Source organism: Stegodyphus dumicola, chromosome 4 (genome assembly GCF_044657685.1).
Source record: "Stegodyphus dumicola isolate Sdum_Otavi_A_Nest chromosome 4, ASM4465768v1".
In the NCBI taxonomy this organism is placed as follows: Eukaryota; Metazoa; Arthropoda; class Arachnida; order Araneae; family Eresidae; genus Stegodyphus; species Stegodyphus dumicola.
Window position 1 is genome coordinate 162,641,532 of NC_140771.1, and position 23,296 is coordinate 162,664,827.

Sequence of the window (23,296 nt, forward strand, 5' to 3'; positions counted from 1 at the left end):
CACGTCCTGTTTGTAGTTATCAGCGTGTCCTCCAACAATCCCATCATACTTTATCAAGAGAATGCGCTTGATAAAAATAAGATCTTTTGCAAGGTGTTACAAGGGTAAATACTTCAATGAAAATGCGGAAGGCTTAAGATAACGAGATACTGGTAAAGTGGCATTGTGGAGATTACAACTCTAACTGACAAATTGAAGTTTCGCGAGTTGGACTTGAATTATTATGCAAGCAACAATTGTAATACATTTGCGTTGCCCTCTTCTGTTTTGTTTTTAAGTAAAATACCCAGGTACTTTTATTATAACTAAATAACTATAATTATTTTGCAAGCAACAGTTGCCATACATTTGCGCTGCTGTCTTGTGTTTTGTTTTTAAATAAAATGCCCAGGTATTTTTATGATAACTAAATAATGCCGAGTAGCAAATTTTAAATTATTTTCTGTATCTTTAGTGCTAAAGACAAAATGATACAAAAGTGTCAAGTAACATTTAAGGTTTGAATCTTAGGTAATTATAATCTACACAATCAGAGTATAAATAAAGAAAAGCAAGGCGTGTTTTTAATAATTTAATTGCGTACATTTCTAATTACCCTTATATTCAACAAATGGTATTTTTTAAGAATAGAACGTAATAAAAATGCTTCAAATAAAGGTTAAATGTGGTGGGTCATCATTATTCAGCTTGTCTGAAGCCAAGTTCAAGCATTATGAGAACAGCCTTGCTCTCTGAATTATTGATAATTGCTGTTGGGAAAACTATCTTTTAACCCTACCAGTGGTGCTGAATAATCTCTTTATACTTCTGACTTCATGTGATCCGTAATAATAATAATTTTAAAAAGAATTCTAGAGTCAGGTACATAAGAAATGGCATTAGAAACATCTTTTATTAATTGCATAAATACGGGAAAGAGATGACTAATACTCATCGAGATATTACTGAACTATGATTTATTCACATGACTTATAAGTGGTTAGAAAACGAAAAGAAGAATCGTCACAACATTACATGTCTGTACCCGTTACACCTGTTGCTCTTACTCCTCTGCACACTCAGTTAGATGGTGCATTATAGTTACATCATCCAGTTGCATGGCGAGTACACATTACAGTTACATGACCATTTCTTACAATAATGCTGCAAATTTTCATAAAATTTATTAGTGGGATATATTTTAAATTATATAAATTAAGTATGACATATTTAATATGTTATTAAAAATATCACGGAGATTTATAGGTCTAAGAAATTCATCTTTTATTTCTCTTAGTTTGTTTAGAAATTATTCGTACAAATTGAGAAATAAAGGCCTCTTGTCATATCAGATTTTAACCTCCCTAGAATTTCCAGACAGCGCGGAAATTTAATGAAAAACATTTTTTTTCACGCAATGGAAATGTTTGTTAGTCGCGGGATAATAAAAGCTTGGATAAGTAATTTAACCTTGTTGGAAACGATAATAGTTAAACGTATTTCTTCTTCAAATTGTTGAGACTACCTTCATGGCAACTACTGCAGTAAAAGAAAAAGAGAAGAAGAAAACAGTTGTTGATTCGAGCGTTTTGGCAACAGAGAGAAACCAGACGAAAACCGTAGAACTAGCAGTTTATTTAGAAATTTAACTCGATTTTTGAGAGTTTTTGAATCGTCTGTAATCGGATATTATTTAAATGATTATCCTGTTAGACATTAGGTTACTTCGAAGCAGGAGACTTGAAAAATGAGCGACGTCTTCGCCGGGAATCGAACCACGGACCTCTCGGTTACGCGTTGAGCGTGCAGACCACTACACCACGAAGGCACGCTAAGAAGGCGGGAGAAATACTTTATATACTCCCCCCTTTTAAATGGCGACTGGGGTTTTAGGGGACCCCATCGCCAAATCCTGGATATGGAGAATCATCCTTTTTAGTTCGGGCGCCAGTGTAGAGACATTAGGTATTTTTTGGAAGCAGGAGTCATGAAAAATTAGCATCGCCTTCGCTGGGAATCGAACCACGGTCCTCTCGGATACGCGTCGAGCGTTCAGACCACTACAACACGAAGGCACGCTAAGAAGGCGGGAGAAATACCTTATAATACTTTTAAAACAAAAAATAATGTAAATAATATTATGCCAATATAAAACTAAGAAAAGCCAGGTCATGTCTATGATTATTTTTACGTTATGAATGATTTATTAAAGAAGACGTTAGTTTTTTCCTAGCAGAGTTTGGGAATGTAATCCAGCATTAAGAAAATCATCAAAGGGGTAAGTCTTGAAATTTATTGAGCCCTTATATTAATAGATTTAACATAAGTTGGAGTATATACTATTTTATTTAAGAGACACGCAATAATTTGCAACCTTCTGATATAATTGCTGCAATAACCTAATGCGTTAGATGGCTTTGATTTAGCTTTAAAAATATAGTAATAATTCGAAAGTATATTTATTGTTTTCAGGTCACTAACTTTGTGAAGCAACTGCAGAATGATTAAATTTAATGACAAACTTTCAAAATGGTTATTTGCCAGATTGCATGGAAGATCTTACCTCTCCAAAAGCGTTACATGCGTTTTGAAAAACTTTACAAGACATTTCTAACGTAAAGATTTGAATTTATTAGAATGTAGCAACGCATAGAAATGCATCTATTTGCCTAAGAGTGCAGAGGAAAACTTTACAAGGGAACTTTGCTCTTATTGCCATTATACATGGGGGGAAGCTATGAAAAACCCTCCCGCAATCACTCCATATGCTGGTATATGAACTCGGCTGAAATGAGATTCAACAGTCTTATTCGCTCTGCCGCTCTTTGGTCTACTAACATGAATATTACAGATTTTCAGGTCTGGTGATACGAATGCTAACTCAAACTAAAAGTGATTATATTCTCTTCGAAAATTCAACGGAAAGTTGTTTTTACTGAATTCTAAGCAATAGCAACTGTCTATTAGATTAGCTAAAAAATGTGCGTGGTAAAATTCTTTTTTAAAAAACTCCTAAATTTATGCATTCTTGTACCATTTGTTGTACTGAAATACAAATTTTGGTACTTGCGTATTAACAAAACCACCCTTGGTGCAGTTTAGCGACGATTTTTACTGATGAAAAGGTTAAAATATTGCAAGCAATATCGGGGGCATACTAGTGATTTTCACATTTTTTTTTTTAAGATTCCCAAACTATTCTGCCTTAATGTAACTCGGTAGATTTTATCGTATCAAGAGAAAACACAATAGTTTAAAATGCAAATTTGAATTGCTAAATAAGGTTATAACATACAAAAAAAGCCTATTTTTCGCCAAATTGTTCTTTAAATTGTTTTGGCTCTGTTCTATTCCCTGTGTACATAGCGATCTGTTTTCGCTTATAAAAAAATCAGAAAACTGCGGACAACTTTGGAATTGTTAACAGGCTATCTATGAAACACATCTCGTATAAAACACATACGAAAAATGGCAACGTTGCTTGACTGAACGATTGGTACGAGCATAGTTGCCTGAAGAATGTTTATGTTCATGGTTGACAATGTTGAGCATATTCTCATATTTTGGCGACTTCTACTTTGGTGTTTGCGATAATAGGTTAAGTACCCAAATTTTTTCAGGTGTTATTAAATTTTGGACCATTTTGAAACATTCTTTATGGAAGTTTCTGCGCTTACCTTGAAAGTGACAGAGAAACTTAAAGTTTAGTTGCTATTCTCAGATTAATTTAAAAAACTGAAACCAATCTTCCGAAGGCCTCATTTTGCCATCAAGTCAGTTATTTAGTCATCAAATCAGCAAGGCAGCTATTTAGCTGCAGCGAGTGTTTTCACATCTGATTGATATTTTGACGTTCTGTAAAAGCTGTTTTTCATAGACTTAGATAGTAAGTATACAAGAAACAAAAATATATGCCATATGCATACACTAGTTCATCAGAGAAATTACAATAAAGCTAATATTTGTAATAGAAACCGAAAATTGACAGTCCATTGCCACAAACCCATCTTTGATTTAGTGCATTCCCATAGGTAATGTGCTAGAAAACTCTTTTGCGAAAAGATTTACAAAGAAATTTCGAGACCTGATTTTTTTAGAAAAGTCTTGGAAAAATCTTGGGAAAGGGAGGAAAAATATTATAATCAATTTTCAAATTTCAGAAGAACAGATTGCACTAAAATTTCTCAAAATTTAGAAATAGGAAAAGCAGGTAAATATTTTTAATTCAAGTAACTGCTTTGTTACTTACTCATGAAAATAATTTTCGAAGCTGAATAACATTAAAACTCAATTCGAAAGTAAAATTTAAATTTTTAAAAAATTTGCGTGTTTCTTCTTATTTTAATGCAGATTATGATGTACGCAAGGGATAGATTGAAAGATACTGCAGTCGATCTATTATCTATACCGGTGATGCGCGTAACACTGGTGGTACGCAAGAGAAAAATAGGTGGTACGTAAAGATATAAAGTATTTTTAACTATTAAATTCAAAATTGAAATACCGCAAAATTCCTGTTTAAATTATTTCTCTAACACTCTTAAATTTATGAGATCTGAGCTTTGTTCAAGGTCAATAGCCGCTCATAGACTTTAGTAAAATAATCCGTTTCTAGTTTCACATATTTTCTTTTAGCCATAGACAAAACAAAATTTGTCATAAATAATGTTTTTAAAAGCAGTAATAGGAATGGAAATTGTATTTAATAGAGAAAAAATAAATTCCTCTAAAAAAGAAAGTAGTATCTCTTTAATTCTTTTAGAGTTGATCGATTTATTAGTATGTCTGCACTTTATATCGTCACCATTACCGGGCTTATACTGATCTATTTTCAATTAGAATAATTTTTTACTCGATATTGCTGTCTCTTAACAGCACAGGTGTTTTGTCTTTTTCTTTCTTTGTATTCCTAACGTTTCTACATGAATCAAAATCGTAAAAACAACCTTGTATTTAGCGTAAGTAATATTGAAACACTCAATCGATTTCGAGGGCAGCTAAAGGTTCCTCCTCATCAGGAGAAATAAATGCATAGTAAGAAGAAAAATAAAGGGGAAAGAGTCTCAGAAACACGTGGTCCTTATCAGCACTGCACGTGGTTATAACCGGATTTTTAATCAGAGTTACACTGGCCGCCTACTTTTACTGAGCCAGGCTATCTGATCAAACATGTAACACAAAGGACAAGAAAAATTAGCGAAGTTAAAAATAGGGAGCGAGGGGCAATTGCACCTTCACGCTCAAAATCTGAACTTCGAATAATGGAAAGAAACCACTGAAAGAAACCACTTCGAATAATGAAAGAAACCACTGAATTTTTATACCCTCTGGTAGTACCAAACGCGAGGAGGTAACGCCATCTATCGGCAAAAATAACTGAATTAATATAGTAGAATTTTAAAGGCGTTAGGAAGGACTGGATTGAACTTCAAATCATTAACTAAACATGCTAAATCTTTATGAATATGAAAAGCCTCAAGAAAATCCAATTTACCTATGGAGGCTTCTTCCATAGGTGAATTGGATCATCTGGCTTCTTCCATAGGTGAATTAGATCATCTTTCTTGAGGTTTTTCATATTCACAAAGATTTAGCATGTTCAGTTAATGATTTGAAGTCCAATCCAGTCCTTCCTAACGCCTTTAAAATTCTACTATATTAATTCAGTTATTTTTGCCGATAGATGGCGTTACCTCCTCGCGTTTGGTACTACCAGAGGGTATAAAAATCCGTTCAGTGGTTTCTTTCCATTATTCGAAGTTCAGATTTTGAGCGTGAAGGTGCAATTGCCCCTCGCTCCCTATTTTTAACTTCGCTAATTTTTCTTGTCCTTTGTGTTACATGTTTGATCAGATAGCCTGGCTCAGTAAAAGTAGGCGGCCAGTGTAACTCTGATTAAAAATCCGGTTATAACCACGTGCAGTGCTGATAAGGACCACGTGTTTCTGAGACTCTTTCCCCTTTATTTTTCTTCTTACTATGCATTTATTTCTCCTGATGAGGAGGGACCTTTAGCTGCCCTCGAAATCGATTGAGTGTTTCAATATACTTAAGCTAAACACAAGGTTCTTTTTACGATTTTGATTGTCACGTTAGCGTGTTTCTCTTCTAGTCTAGTTTCTACATGATTTAAGAATATCGCTGTTTGTTTTTGAAGAACTTGTAATATATTGTGAAAGCCTTGAGGGCTATCTGCCTAAAGGGAGATTCCTTCACGGGGGACCTTCTAAGGTAAACTGGCTCATAAACACGTTACACATTGGGAAAACCACGAAATGCCCATGCAGCCAGCCCGTTAGTGGGATTCGAACCTCGGACCGAACTACCAGTGTTCAGCGAATTTACCGCATGGTCGCTAGTGGGCTTTGTTTTTGAAGAGCTCGTAATGTATTGTGAATTTAAATATTTGTGAAAAAATAATAAAGCAAACCTAGGTTTTAAAAATGGAAAAATGGCTAGGATTGACTAAGCGAAAAAGTGATGATCTACTAGCATTAAGAATATTGAAAAGAAGAGAAAAATTGTTTATAGAAAATATAATGAACGTTATTTATCATTTGGGTTCACATGGAATGGATCGTCAACCTTAATATACTATAAGGTGTTGTTTGCGGGGAACTATTATCTAATCAAAGTATGAAACCATCGTTTCTTCAAAGACATTTTGAATCTAAGCATGCCAATTTAAAGGTTAAATCTAAAGAATATTTTAAAACGAAATTATCGGAGTTCGAAATAGTAAACAAGTAATGAAAAGATTTGTTACTTCAAGGAAATAAGCTTTGGACGCTAGTTACCTAGCAAGCCTAAGAATTGCCAAGACTGAGCAGGCTGACACTATTGTAGAAAACTTTATATTACCAGCAGCTAAAGACATCGTTTTAACATTATTCAACGAAAAAGAGGCTTATGAACTTAATACTATTCCGTTATCAAATGATACAGTAAATCGACAAATGCATGAAATGGCAAATTCCATAAAAGTGAGACTTATTCAAAAATAAAACTCAGTGATTATTTTGCATTGCAGTTGGATGAAGGTTCTGATATAACGAATTTTAGGTTAATATAATATGCCGAACAAATATTAATTTAGAAATCAAATAACAAAAATCAGCGTTATATTTGCAAAATTTTCACAGAGCTGGGTAGGAGTTAAGTTGCTGGCGCCATATATTCATGAAACAAGAAAACTAAAATTAAGGATATTATGCTTCTGTTTTCTTTTTTCACCAATAGATGTCACTAGTAGCATAACTTCTACCCATCGATTCTTACCATATCTTTTCACTATATCTTACTGCAGTTGAGGCTGCTGGTTCGGTAAAACGACCCAAACTGGTCCTGTGAAAATTTACAAATATAACGCTGATTTTTGTCGCAGTGGCTAATCGCACCGACGGTGCGAATAGCTAACAGGCTATTCACACCACCTACGTTCGCGCATGCGCACAAGCAGCCCAGGTACCAGCATTTTACGCTGATTTCCGTAAGGCAGGCGGTAGTGAGAGCGAAGGTTGTTAAGCCTAACTCAGCAATAGAAGGGGTTGTTAATAGTTCACCAGCAAGAGAATAATTTGCAAGTAATAATTATGAGTTACAAAGACGAGGTCAATCTATATACATGATAATGTTCATTGAATGATTAGATAAAATAGGGATTTAATGATGGTTCTAATTGCAAGCGAGGACGAGTAATTAGTTAAAAAATCTTTAGTGTATTGACAAAAAGGCTACAGGAATTACCTAAATTCTTTTATTTAACAGAGGAATTTTTATTCAAACTTAAACTTTTATGCAAACAAACTATGATCCTATTCTTATAGCACAGGACTGTCAGAATTTATTATTCAATAAGAAAACTTACTGAAAATGATAATATTCTTATACATTCATCACTTTTTCAGTATCCACACAGGTTTATAGGTTCAAATGCCATATTTCAAAATCAAAGTTATTTATGAAATAAACCTTTACAAAATCTGATAAATTATTTGTGTGTGCAAATTTTTAAATCTAAATCTCTTACATTAAATTATTTCTGTCTTTTAAATTACATTCCATTATTTATTTCAATTTAATTGATTAATGTGTTTGTACTAATATTTCAAAGTTCTTTGAAGCACTTTTTGTGTCCTGAAAATGCCAAGTATTTCCATAAAAAAATAAGCAGGTATACAGAATAATTAATTTAATAGTTCATATAATCGCTTTTAACTTATTTCCTGTCTAAATTTTCTATACAGAAATCCTCTGTCTAATTTTTAATATCTTTTATCGGACGAAATTTTTCAAACAGGAATGAATTAAAGGCTTGATTGCGCAAAACACATCTTTAAAGCTAAATGTATTCTAAGATGTACAAAAAATGTCAACACGATTTTGCCCCCCCCCCCTTCAAATCAGTCATTTAGTCATTTAAACTATTCAAACCGTTCACGAAAAGGATAAACATTGCGAACATAAAAATCTGCCTTTTTTATATATACTTTAATAAAAGGAAATGCATTCCTTCTTTTTATATATATAAGAAGAGGAATCCATTTTTCTTTCTAAACTTTTGAAAGTCGCCAACGCTTAAAAAATGATAAACTACGCCAAGGTAGAAACCCGCCCTTTGACAACTTAATGCGCATGCGTGGTTGATGTTGGTGCGAATAGCTTAAGTGGCTAATCGCACCGTGGTGCGAATAGCATCGGCCGATTTTTGTTGCTTGGCTTGTCAGTTTATAACGAACTTTGTTCAGTTATTAGTTTACATACGTTTCGAAGAAGATAAACGTTCAGTTATTAGTTTACATATGTTTCGAAGAAGATAAGCAAATTGCAGAAAAGTATTTATTTTGTGAATCTCTTCAGAGCAACTAAAAATGAAAATTTCAAAGTAATGAGATACATTCCGCTGACCTCATAGATCACGTGACTTATGTATACCCTTTTGTAAATAAACAATGCAGATGACCTCAGAGATCACGTGACTTATGTACAGATAATGCAAACAAGCAAAGTCATTCTTACTCTTCTTCTATTGCGGAATGTATTTCATTGAAAATTTTATGTCAGAATGATATTTCTTGGAATACGTGCATTGGCGTATGCGATAACGGAGCTCGGGCTTTAACAGGAAAATATTCCGATGTTATTTCTCATATAAAGAAAGTTGCACCTGAAACTAAATTTACTCACTGCTCCATTCATCGTGAAGCTTTAGTAGTGAAAACAATCCCTGAAAACCTGAAAATCATTTTGAATCACGCTGTGAAAATTCATAATTTTATTAAAAGCCAAGCTAGCTTTAAATTCAAGCATATTTACAATTTTATGCCAAGAGATTGAGCATTGAATATGAAACGTTTTTGTTATATTTCGAAGTAAGGTATTAAATCAGAAGCAAAATATTAAACCGTGTTTTTGAACTTCAATCAGAAATTAAAATTTTCTTCTGTGATTCAAAATTTGAATTGCTAAAATGTTTATTTAGTAAATTATAATAGGCGCGTTTAGCATATTTAGCTGATATTTTTGGAAAGTTAAATGAATAAAATTTAGGATTACAAGTACAAGGACAACAAATGTTAATTTCTTTACCATTAGTGATAAAATAAATACAATGATAAAAAACTTGAGCTAATAATTAAAGAATCGGATAATAATATTTTAAGCCTTTTACCACTATCAGAAAGTTCTCTAACCTAAAATAGTGTCTTTTCCCGATGATTTGAAAAAGATAATTGGATGAGAAATCCATTTTGTCCAAATGTACTTGAAATTTTATCTCGTGAAGAAAAAGAACAATTGATAGAATTTTCTTATGATCGAACTCTTAACTGAAGATTTCAAAAATGACGCACTTATTAAATTTTGGTTGAACCGAGGAAAAAAATTTAAAGCATTTGAAATAAAGCTATTAAATTTTTATTGCCTTTTTGCACAACCTATTCGTGTGAACAAGAATTTTCTTCCATGTTATATTTGAAAAATTAATACAGAACAAAATTAAAAGTGGATCTTAATTTACAGTTAAAACGAAGTAAAATAAGACTAGACATAAAGAAATTGATCTTTCTTACACAGGCCCAAATTTCATATTAAATTTTAGAATTAAAGTATTATAACTTAAATTTTGATAATTAAAATGGTAACCAATTTTTAATCAAATATTTTTATGTGTATATATTTAATACAAATAGTCAACAGGTTGCACAAATGGCAAAAAAAAAAAAAAAAATTTAATATTTCTATTGAGAAATTGAAAAATAATCATTGTAAAATGCTAGTGGTTGTACTAGAGTTTTTCAATTTTTGTTTAGATGGTATGCGTTAGTCAAAAGGTCGAGAACTGCTGATCTATATTATTGAAATCTGTGCGCGTCTGTGTATTTGTTTATTTGTAACATCATATCCTCCGGAACGGCAGGGAGTTGAATTTCGAGAGAGGTCCTTCCCCCCCCCCCGGATTTCAAAAATTCGTAGGAATCCATTTCGATCATTCTCATATTCGTGTTACTTTAATCAGCCGAAATATTAATTAAAAACTCTAAAAACGCTAATTTTCGCCCTCATTTTTCCGAGGGGCAACAGTCTCGCGCTCTTGTAGAGAAAAATTTGCTTTATTTCGAAAAGTGTAGCTACAGCTCTCTTTCAAATCGTGTTAGTTTGTTAATAAAAATTTTGAAAGTGTTACAAAATATGAAATAAAAATATCATTGTGAAACATTAATTTAACATTTACTTTGTATTATATAAAAGCATACTCTGACGTTGAAGAAAGCACGCGATTGCATGTGACGTTATTGTATGGTCGAAAATGTTTCGTCAATATCAGCATTTTAATAAATATCTGTTGTTGGCAATATTTTATAGGTTAGGATGACTGACATGATATCTTATTGCCAAGTTAATTATTTTATTGATTCGAGAAAAAGTTGTTACTTTGCATTTAATTAAAAAATATCAGTTTAAAATTTTTAAAAAAATCTGAAAGCTATCAGATTTTATATTACGCCCAAAGGGACGCTTTTTTAACGTTTTGTGTTACCTTTATTTATTAAAAATCATGTTCTTTGTACTTAAACCACATAAAATTCTATTCAACAGCAATATCACAAAATATTTTAAAATAGCATATCTTTAGAATTTCCGATAGACAGTCTCGCGCGCTGGAAATAAAAGTGTCTTTTTTTTTTTTTTTTTTTTTTTTTTTTTTTGTACAGTGTTGCCTGTGCTCGCTTCGAAACCGTTGAGTTTGTTAATCAAAAATTCATCAAACATTTAATGCATGATTATTACATAAGGTCATATTCTGTATTTGAAGAAAGCACGCCATTGAGTGTGACGTCATCGTATGTCGAAAATATTTCGTTAATATCAACATTTTAAATAAATAGGTGCTGTTGACGACTTTCTTGTTTCAGGTTAGGATAACTGACGCTGTATGTTATTGCCATGTTAATGCTGTTTTTTATATTGAGATAAAGTTGCTAATATTGCATTACATTTAAATGACGACATCATACGTGTACGTATTAAACTGAAGTGTCAAAAGTTTTTATTTCCTAGTTTGACAAAAACAAAAAAAAAAAAAAAAAAAAAAAAAATTACGAATTGGTTGTCCCTTGGAAAAAATGAACTGATTTCATTCATATTGAAATGTTTTTACACATTTTCTTCTCGGATGTACATTGAACTTATATGCTACCTGATAAATTTCATAAAGTTGATTTTATTCTCAAATTTGTTTTAATTTGTTGATGGGTCCCTAATGTTTTTCATAACTGGTCCTTAAAAGTACCTAATTTCCATGTGTAGAAATGTCCATGAACCCTGGAAATATGACTTGTTGCTTTGTCTTGATGAAGTTCCACTCTTTGAAAGTCATTGGGATAAAGAAATGGAACTTCTGTAATTATCGGACATTAGCGTTTTGTTGAGAGTACAGAGTTGATTTTAGCATTCGTTTCCTACTCTTCTTATTTTTTAATTTCCCATTATAAGAGAATCTACGACAATCATAAACCTTGTACTGAAACTTTCTTTGCATTGACGAAACCAGATTTGTACAATTTTTTTCTCTTCGATAAGTAGACATTATGTTTTTAGCTTATTTAAATAGTAAAGCTTGGTTTATTATTTTATTTATTGTTGCTAAAAATGCATTTAGATAAAGACTTTGCAGTTGATTTCTATGTTGGCAAATTTTTTTCTTGTTACCAACGATTGGAAATAGTACCTATTTTTTTTTGGGGGGGGGATTCATTTGGAGTCTTCTTTTCTTACAGAAGCAATGACTGACGATTTTTCCCTTTCCGATAAGTGTTGCTTATTTTGCGCTTAGAAATTTTAACATCATGCATTTCATAACGTTTTTGAATTATGGAATTGGAATATTTCTCTTCATAAAGTGCAAGAACATATTCTTCAATCTATAACTTGTTTACATGTGACATTTGAACGAAGAACAAATTTAAAAGTAGTAGACGATATTTCTCATTTCAGATAATGTGTTGCCAGAAATTTTTATTCCAAAAACATATTTTTTTTTTAATTCTTTATTGCAATCATTCTAAAAAAGTGTAAACATCTTCTGTATATTACCAACACTTAAAGAACTAAAACTTGTTTCAAATGTAGATGCTTTCATTGAAGCTTTTATACAACAGTCCTTTGGCGACATTACTTACTGGATGGAAGAAGAAGAAGAAAGGAGTCGTGGTTCGTGCACTCGATGATCCAGACTTAGAAAAAGATCCATTAAGAGCAGAATACGTAAAATCTATTCCGGAAGCTCAGCTTTATAGGGGAGTACTGCTGCAACGCTATTTAATTCCAACCGACTTACTGGAAGGACTGGACGATATGTCAATAAGGAAAGATGATGTGTTCATCATAACATATCCCAAATCAGGTACCTATTTTGTCTATTCTTATTATCGACTACACTTATAACTATTGTGAACAGCAAAAGTTTCCTTTATCTCTTTTAGGGATTTTAACACGTTAAACAAAAGTGCGTAGAAAGTGTTAGTATGCAAATGGTGATGAAACGTCCTCAGCAACGCGATAAACATTGTAATCTGGTCACTCTACAAAGCAGTTAATTGTGTGACTCGTTTTTTCTTTTACTTTCTTTTCTCACTCTTTCAAGAAAGGATAGTGATATAACTCTTTCTTATATAACTCTCTCTTGATATACATTAGGAAAACTATTGAATCTTAATCTATTATTATGTAAAAATAAATGGGTTTTTAAAATTACAATTTTCGTCTACAACCTCTTTTTGGATTACTCCTCTTACTAAACTATGATGACACAAGACTAAATATAAGGTAAGAGAAATTATTCTACTCTCTACTTTGGTACTTTGTTGTGAAAATGTTTACTACAAAAAATGTTAACAACAAAAGATTATGAGACTGAATGAAAAATCATACTTTAATTAAATAATAATAAAGGAAAAAAACTGTAACTGTTAGACTACCCTGCTAAAAATGCCCCGTAGAAACCCATAAAATTTTTTTACGGGGAATTGGCCTTCGGGTACCCATACAGATCTGCGGGTACCCGTAGGCCAAATCCCCGTAAAAACCCATAAAAAGAAACCCGTACAGCTGTACGGGTGCCCGTAGGCCAAATACCCATAAAAACCCATAGAAGGAAACCTGCACAGCTATACGGGTACCAGTAGACCAAATACCCGTAAAAAACCTGTAAACAGAAACCCGTACGACTGTACAGATACAAGTAGGCCAAATCTCTGGAGAAACCTGTAGAACTGTAGACACTATAAACGAAATCCCAGTAAAACCCATAGCCAGAAATCAGAACTTTATGCATACCCATTGGCCAAATCTCCATTAAAAAAATGGATATTCCGTAGGTCTATGCCTCATAAAAACCAGTAGATAGAAGCACGTACACCTATACAGGCACCCATAGGCCAAATCCTGTAAAAACCACTACACAAAAATCCACAGACCAATAAAGGTACGTCTTGGAAAAATTGCTGCACAAAACAATACACAAAAACCCATAAACAAAACCAATAGAATTATATCATAGTGGAGTAAAAATACATAGAATCGTACATAGAACGGGTATCCATATACAAAACCCCTATAAAAACAATACACAAAAATAGAACTGTAGATCAAATTCCCATAAAAACATAAACCAGCAGAAGTACATAATTAGCACTGATGAAATGTACAGAACTAAATGGCAGAGAAAGCATGTAGAGTAATTTTAAATAAAATTCAACGCGAATAAATAAAATTTTTTAAATATCTAGAAGCCTAAAAGCCCCTGTCCTTCTCAATGCACGTCAATATCTATAAACATATTACAAAATATTTGTATAAATTCTCTTCACAAAATTTTAAACTCCCTTTATATAATTTTGAAAATAAAATGAATATAAAGATCATAATCAAAGTCATGATTCACAACCATCGAATGATATATGTACGTATATATATATGTAAGAAAAATAAGGAATAAGCAAAAGATTAAATTAGCAGCGTAAAATTAATTTTCCTTCTCTATTCTAAAAACAGCAATCTTTCTGCACTGCATCATTTCGAGATTAATTCAAGTCATATGACTCTTACATAATTTGATGTTGTAAAAGGAACTAAAACTCAAACAGCCAATAGTAATTTTACAGCAGTATTAACTATCAAATACGAGTAAAAATGCATCGAGAACCAAAATTAACTCGGTCTGAATTAAGATTTCACCCTTAACATAACGCATTTGCTTTTTACGCTTTGGCCTAGCTGGATTGCAGTCTGTCTGCTCCTTGTTTCTTACTACACATTTATAAAAAATGTTAATTTTTGGAATAGGCATAAATAATGTGCCAACTTGTTTGTGGTTGCAACATATTTGCTGAAAGAAAAGTTGAATTAAATCTACCTCGACTGCCAAATTTCTTATTCATTGTGGATTGGAGTTTCAACATCTCTAAGCCATCAAAATTCTTGCTGTTCATTACGGATTCAGCTGCTTGTATTCGACTACAGAATCTATTATATATATATACATATCATTTGATGGTTGCGAATCATTACATTGGCTGTATATATATTATTGATTTGATTATAAATATATACATATAGTAGTGTATCTCACTGCATATATTTGTATTTCAGTTCTTTAATTGGGAAATTAAACAATGGTATTTAATCACATCAACTTGTTTAACAATTTGATACCTAATGGAAAATGTATTGCCAAGAGATGGTACTTTCTAGCATTTGCTTAAATTTTAAGTTATCTACAATGCACTAAACCAAATTTAAAAACAAAACTAGAAGAAAGCCTAGTTTCCAGGTAGAGAAACACTATTAACAAGCAAGCAAGAAGAATAAGGGACTTGCAAATTAGAAACTTAATATAGAGTTCAAATTTAGCATACTTGCTATCCCCTTAAAGCTCGCTTACCATTGATAGTAACACCCTGCAGCTTATTATGACACGCATACACATAGATGTTTTGCGTGGAAGAAAGGATGAATCTTAGAATATAATGTAGAGAAGAAATAATAATATACAAACACTGTGTCGACCCCTTATTACAATACTTTGAATGTTACCTGTATCTCTCAGAAGATAAATGAAACATGAAGATAAAATATAATAAACTTAATAATACCCAAAATACAATAAATTATATTGTAGCAAAACGAACTTTAAAAATTTTACGAGTCTCAACAAATACCAATTCTCAACGCACAGTTCGGGAATTTAAAGAAATATCTCATATAGATATTTTATTCCGTATCTCACTTTTATTGCTATACTATAATCTTCCATAGATTTTATATAAATAAAATATATATAAATAAAATCTATAACATAATGGGTATTTATACTATATGTAGTATAATTGAAAATTGAATCATGCAAGATCATTTTTAAGTAAGGTATGCTCAAATTTATTAGTACATAATATTCAAATGATAAAGCAATCTACATGAACAAGCTTTAAAATGTATTTCTAAACTGTAATCAAAAAAACAAATTTTCCAAAATACAGTTTCTGTAGAATGCAAAAACTATATTTCTGCATCTGATCTAAACACACTGAACCAAATTATCAAGTCTGAAATTATCACTTTTCAGTCTTTAAGCACATTGCTTTTCAAGATGAAAGTAAAGATGGAAAATCAATTTAACGCACAGAAACTCCATTTCACAACTAGTCAGCTATCAGCCAAGTTCTCTCAAACATTAGACACGATTACACGTGCATGGCTTTAGTGGTATTTGCTTTCATATTCATAGTCAGTGCTGGTATTTTATTATTTATTACTAATTTCTAAACAGTAAAACATAGTAAAATTTGTAATACAGTAAATCATAGTAAATTATATATTGCATTACTACATCCACGAAGAAAATAACACCACCATCGCACAACAACAACTAGAACGGCGCCATATTGCTTGTTTGGGAAACTTCTGAGAGCGGGGAAGGGAGCATGGGGAGGGGGAATTTTTTTCCTCACGTCAGCGTTAACACGGAGAAAAGTTTTGCGATTGTGAATGAACTTGGTCGAGTTAAAGAGATGTTGGTTGATACCGGTGTTTATTTGTAATATCAGATATGTAAGTGCTTATGTGTGTGTATTCAGAGAACCAACTCGTAGCAAAAACCACCTCCCTAAGACGACCGCCTCTGAAAGAGACCAGTATTTCTGAAAACAAGTATATTTTGGTATTGAACATTTCCTCTGTAAGGCGACTATTCACAAAGAAAATTCTGCAAGTGTGGCTGGTCACCTTAGAGAGATTCATTTCGTAGATGCAATCTCCCTAAGACGACTACCTCTAAAAGATAAACGCTTTTCTGAGAACGTGAGTATATATTGGTATTGAGCATCACTTCTCTTAGGCGACCACTTGCAAAGATGAATTTTTAATCTGCGGCTGGTCGCCTTAGAGAGATCTCGTTGTGTGTGGTTTATATGATTACTGTTATTGTTTCCGAAAAAAAACATTTTAAATCAAATAAATAAGCATATTTAGTAAAAACCCTCTCTAAAACAACCACCTGCTTTTCCAGGTTACTCTGATGGTCTTAAAGAGATCATATTTTCATTCTATTAATTTTATTGTTTACAAGAAGTCTATTAACGATAGAAAAATAGCATAAACCCATATAAACCAACAGAAGATTTATTATTATATATAATTAGAAAACCAGTTAGAAAACCAGTAAAAGTTAATATAAACCAATACAAACCAGTTGAAAGTTCTGACATTGCTGTTGGTTGTATGGGTGTCAATTGATACCAGTAAGAAAAACCCACAGAGATCAATAGAAACCAGTAGTAGTCAGTAGAGACCATCAAAAATTCTATAGGTACCAGTAAGAAAGTTTTACTGGTTTCTGTGGGTCATTTTGAAATCAGTAAGAAAAACCCACAGAGACCAACAGAAACCAGTAAAAGTCAATAGAAACCCATAAAATCTTATGGGTACCCATAGAAAGTTTTATTGGTTTTATTGGTTATAGAAACCAATAAAACTTTCTATGGGGCATTTTTAGCAGGATATAGTTTCATATTAAAGCCGATACTCAACAAAAATTATACAAAAAATTATACTCAACATAGATGCAAATGCTACTAGTAAAGAAGGATCTTTACATATAATCAAAGATGTACACAACGGGGAAAAAAAGGGGGGACAGTTTTATATCTCCCGTTCTACTGGACCGATTGATGAAATTCAACTTGCGTTTTCCATACCTCGAAAGCGTGACTTAGAATATATATTAGATTTATTTATAGCATGGTTCTAACATAAGTATTTTGATACAAAATCGGACTTTGCTAGAAGTTTGGTTCTGACTATGATGAAAACTTTGCTTCTGTAGTAAAATACACAACTCCATCTACGGGGTTTCCTGTGTATAGCTTCGTATAAAAACGTGTCTGTCAGACATATCGATGTCAAAACAGCTTTCCATCATGGAGAACTAGAAGAAGAAATTTACGTGACTCAACCTGACGGATCTCAAAAGTTGGATATGAAAATAAAGTTTGCAAGCTGTTGAAATCAATATATGGATTAAAACAAGCCGCTAGAGCTTGGAATCTGAAAATTGGAAAAATACTTCTAAATATGTCATTTAAACAGAGTAATGCTTATTTTTCAAAAACATCAATGCTACTAGTAAAGAAGGAAATTACATATATAATATGTATTTACATATATAATATGTAGATAATATACTTATAGGAAGTGAAAGGGAAGAAGATATAATGGAAAAAATCCAACAACTAAAAGCTAAACTGGAAATCAAGGACATAGGAGAAGTCTCCTACTACCTCAGCATAAGCATTGAAAGATCTAAAGATGGAACCTTTGCCATAAACCAAAAGAACAAAATCGAAGAAATAGTTCAAAAATTCGTACTTCAAGATCAAAAACCAACGTATATGCCAATGAAAAAAATTACTAGAAATTGAAGATGATCATCTAGAGCAGCGTTTCCCAACCTTTTTTGGCCAAGGCACACTTGTCGCGGGGAAAAAAATCACAAGGCACACCACCATTAGAAAATGTTAAAAAATTAACTCTGTGCCTATATTGACTATAATTGACTATATTGACTCTTCGTCAACAGTTCTCAGTCTCTCTCTGTATTTGGTTTTCATAGCAATCATGCTTGAAAAGCTAATCTCACACAGATATGTAGTGGAAAAAGGGAGCAATGTCAAAATAGCTTTGTTTGCCAGAAGGGGGAACTCCTTGGCAGTATCCAACCAAAAACTGTCCAAAGGTAGATCAGCAAATCTTAGCTTGCAACCACGATTTTGTCTCAGTTCAATTAGTTCCTCCTGCTACTGTAAAGTCATTTCCTTTCCAACAACTGATGCTGAGCTATAAGGGTCCCTAACCCAGTCAAGGCATTCAGTGGAGACTGAAGAGAAATAAAATGACAACTTCTCCTCAAGAGTTTTTAAATGCTTAACTATTATCTCACACAGTGCAGCAGTGTGAACACCTTGCCATTGCATGGTGAGTGTGAACATTTCAAGATTGCCACTTTCCACGTGTTGATGCCAGAGTTGCACCTTTGAACGGAATCCATTTATTTTATCTGTACTTGTAAGCAGGTTTTCATTTCGGCCTTGCATTCGGGTGTTCAATTCATTCAGATGATGAAATATATCTGCCAGGTATGCCAGCCTTGCACACCACTCATCACTTGCAAGCTGCTTTGCGTAATCTGACCCCTCATTTGTCAGAAACACTTTAAGTTCCTCCTGCAGCTCATACACACGAACCAAGACCTTGCCACGCGACAACCACCGGACCTCCGTATGAAACAGCAAGGTTTTATGCTTTGCTCCCATCTCCTCACACAAAGCTGCAAATATGCGACTTTTCATGGGTCGTGACTTTACAATGTTTACCATGCGCACAACATCATCCAACACATGAACTAAGGCTGATGGTAAAGTCTTGGCTACGAGGGCCTCGCGGTGTAAAAAACAATGCGTAATAATCACATCTGGATTTCTTTCCTTCACTCTGTTTACAAAGCCTTTGGTGCGCCCGACCATGGCTGCAGCTCCATCGGTGCAGACACTTGTGCAGTTTTCCCACTTAAGTCCTCCTTGTTCAAGGTATTCTGATGTGACCCGAAAAATTTCTTCTCCTGTTGTTTTTTCTGGCAATACCTTGCAAAAAAAGAAGTTTTCTCTAATTGCATCACCATCAACAAAACGCACATTAGCTAAGAGTTGAGCATGTCCACTGATATCAGTAGACTCGTCAAGTTGCAATGCAAATTTCTCACTGATACGGATCTTTTCCAAAACCACACTTTCGATGTCTGCAGACATGTCATTAATACGTCTGGAAATTGTGTTGTTTGAGAGAGGGACTTTGGCTATTTCCTTTGCTGCTTCAGGCCCGAGCATCTCCTCTACAATAGCTTTGCAGGCAGGAAGTATTAATGTCTCTGCCACAGTGTGCGACTTTTTTGTCTTGGCTATAAGTTCAGCAACTTGATAGCTAGCTTTAAGAGCTCTTTCATTTACCTTTGTTGTTTTTCTCATAAAAGTTGCCTGTTTATCCATGTTGTCACGCAGGCGAACAAAATAGTCCACATTCTTGTTTTGAAGCAAAGGGTGTTTCGTTTGGAGATGGCGTTTAAGTTTGCTTGGGACCATAGCACTGTTAGCTAGCTTTTCACCACACACCACGCACAGTGGAGTTGGTTTGTGTTCATCTCCAGTGAAAGTAAATCCAACTGAAATATAGCTTTCGCTATATTGCCTTGCGCCAGAGAATTTAACCATCTTTGCTTTCTTTTGACCCCCACTCATACTCGGGCTCTCATCTGGCTCCAGATTTTGTTCAGAGTCCAGTTCTTTCCTTTTCAAAAACTTGTCCATCACTGCAGTAACAGTGTCTCTCTCCTCACAGCAACCGTTGTCTCTCTGACACTGTGTGAGGCGTCTGCCTGCGTCTCATGGGGGCGGGGACACGGCGGACACTTGTCAAGATTGGCAGGGGGAGGAGTTATAGCACTGCACAGCGCCGTGACCACCTATGACACTGGCGGGGGGAGTGACGGGAGGAGTTATAGCGGGCGAACAGCACCGTGACACCCAGACCCGGCGGCACACCACGGTGCTTCAGACGGCACACTGGTGTGCCGCGGAACAGCGGTTGGGAACCGCTGATCTAGAGGATAAAACAGAATATGGACAAGCAGTAGGAGCATTATTATACATTGCATCAATCAGCCGACCAGATATAGCATGCGCCGTCAATCTACTGAGTAGAAAAAACGAAAACCCTTGGAAAATAGATTTGAAATGCAGCCAAGAAAGTTATTCAATACTTAAATTTAACTAAAGACTCGAAGTTGGTCTATAACAAAGTTCAAGGACCTGTACTAACTTCATATTAAGATGCAGATTGGGGAAATGACAGAACAACTAGAAAATACTGTTACGGTTTTTGTATAGATTTATTTAGTTTGCTATTTTTAGTAGAATTGTTTTTAAATTGTTTCATTTCCCCGTGCAATGCTGCACGCGACTTATTTGGAGAAAAAGCTACGCTGGTAAAATTAAAAATACAGGAGCATGTGTATTTAATAAATAGATATCTCGTAATTGTAAGCTTTCGCTTTTCGAGAAAAATCGAGAAAATACCAGACTATGCTCATACTGATTAAAAAGCTTATAAAAGCCAGAGAAAGAACATCTCAGCTCAGTTGTTTTATGAGTTGGTTTAGAAAACTGTTGTTGTTTACTGTAGCGATTCGCGGTGAAATCGGATTAGCTTTCTCTATTTTGAATTAGTTCTGTTGAACGTTTTGGCAGTTTAAAAGATAACTACTGTGAGATATTGCAAAATTGTAAGAATATCTGAGAAAATTTAAGCATTTTGTTATATTTGTTGTAATAATAATAAATGTGTTTCACTTTTCATCGGACTGGTGCATTCAATTTAGTACGAACCCGTACGCACGCAACACTTTTTTTGTCCCATTGCATTTACTTGTCTGTTTAAATCGTTTGCCTTATTTTCCGTGCTCTGCGGTGTTCTCAGTTCCTTCGTAGGTGACCTTCACCGCAGTTCCAGCACTTTAGGGCCGGTTTCTTTTCACCAGTATTCCGTCTCAAGGCATTTACTGATCTTGTCAAATCATCTGTTTTATTTTCCGTGCCCTGGGGTGTTCTGCAATGCCGTCGTATGTTGCCTTCAGCACAACATCTCCAACACCTTAGAGCTAGTCCGTTCTCACTCCTACTCCGTATGAAAGCGTCGACTTGTCTGCATAAATCATCTAAATGAGCCATCAATTGATCCACTGGCTTGTGGACTCGAGCAGCTCTGATTGGGTGGTGATCTCTACGAGTTGCTTGCTGGGCTGCCTCGAATTTCATGGTGTACACTAGAACACTTTTCAAATCTTTAACATGCGCCATTCGCAGAGCTTTCTGTATTTCAGAATCCCGAATGCCGTCGATGAAGCAATGCAGCGACAAGATTTCCCTTGTTTCTGTCGGGCACTCCGAAAAGGCGAGGTCAGATAGCCTTTCAACATCTGAGGCGAGCTCCTCGAGTGTTTCGGTGGGCTTCTGTTGACGGAATTTTAATTGAAGCCTACTGTAGTCCTTCAAACACTTCTCCCCAAAGCGCAGCTCCTACGCGCCGGACAGAGCTTCGAAATCTAGCCTTTTGTTTTCGAGAATAGTCTGAACGATATCCGCTACTCTGCTCTCAGAGAAGCGGCGAGATGACAGGCCTTAGCTTGGGAATCCCATCCATTAGCATCCGCAACTGTAGAAAATTGTGTCTTATATACTTGCCAAGAAGTCTTCCCATCATATGTAGATAGCTTCAAAGAGGAACGAGAAGGCAAGAGTAAAAATTTAATTCTATCAGAATTACTCCCTGCTGTCGCTATGCATTTCTTTTAAGGTGTCATGTTCTTTAGCGACGGCAGCAGAAACCCTGTCTTCAATTTGTTGTTCGATTTGTCCTTGCACAACAGAAACTCTTCAATTAGTTGTTCGATTTGTTGTTGGACGGCCGAAACTCTTCCTTCGATTTGTTCTTTCATAGAAGAAACTCGTTTTTCAATGTGTCCAACTTTAGCGTCAATTCTGCCTTACATAGCCTCGAATTTGTTTTCGATTACGCAGGTAATTTCTCTTTTCATCTCTTCTTGACCTGCTTCAATCTTTCTTGGACAGCTTTTAGAAATTCTTTAGCAGATCCTTCCATCTTTTCTTGAACGGTTTTCATATCCGCTTTAACAGATTCCTGGACAGCTTGAACGGCTTTCATCTCTTCCTTAACAGATTCTTGACTTCCTTTTATTTCCTCTTGATACGCTTTCATTTCTACTTTAAACGAGGCAAAGGCTGAGAGCACATGCCTTAATTGTTCTTCCATCGCTCTTGTTATTGGCATTCAAATCTCACTTCTGACACCAAAAGGTGTTGCGTGCGTACGGGTTCGTAATAATCTGAATGCACAAGTCCGATGAAAAGTGAATAAAAATTTTTATTATCACAAAGAATAAAACAAAATGCTTAAATTTTCTCAGATATTCGTTCAGTATTGCAATATCTCACAGTAGTTATCTTTTAAACTGCCAAAACGTTCGACAGAACTAATTCAAACTAGAGAAAGCTAATCCGATTCACCGCGAATCGCTACAGTAAACAACAACAGTTTTCTAAACAAACTCATAAAACAACTGAGCTGAGATATTCTTTCTCTGGCTTTTATAAGCTTTTTTAATCAGTACGAGCATAGTCTGATATTTTCTCGA

The 23,296-nt window shown here is 34.3% G+C and overlaps 1 protein-coding gene across 2 annotated transcripts in view; it reads left to right on the forward strand.

Moving 5' to 3' along the window:
* The window catches only part of LOC118180464 (sulfotransferase 1B1-like), a 144,482-nt gene that overhangs the window by 41,252 nt on the left and 79,934 nt on the right, over positions 1 to 23,296 (forward strand). The window contains exon 2 of one of the 2 annotated variants that reach the window (XM_085815720.1): positions 12,639 to 12,883. In XM_085815720.1, coding sequence (XP_085671846.1) covers positions 12,835 to 12,883 — 49 coding nt within the window. In that variant the 5' untranslated portion in view covers positions 12,639 to 12,834. Of the gene's footprint in view, positions 1 to 12,609; positions 12,884 to 23,296 lie in introns of both variants that reach the window. The other variant, XM_035349555.2, reaches the window with a different exon arrangement.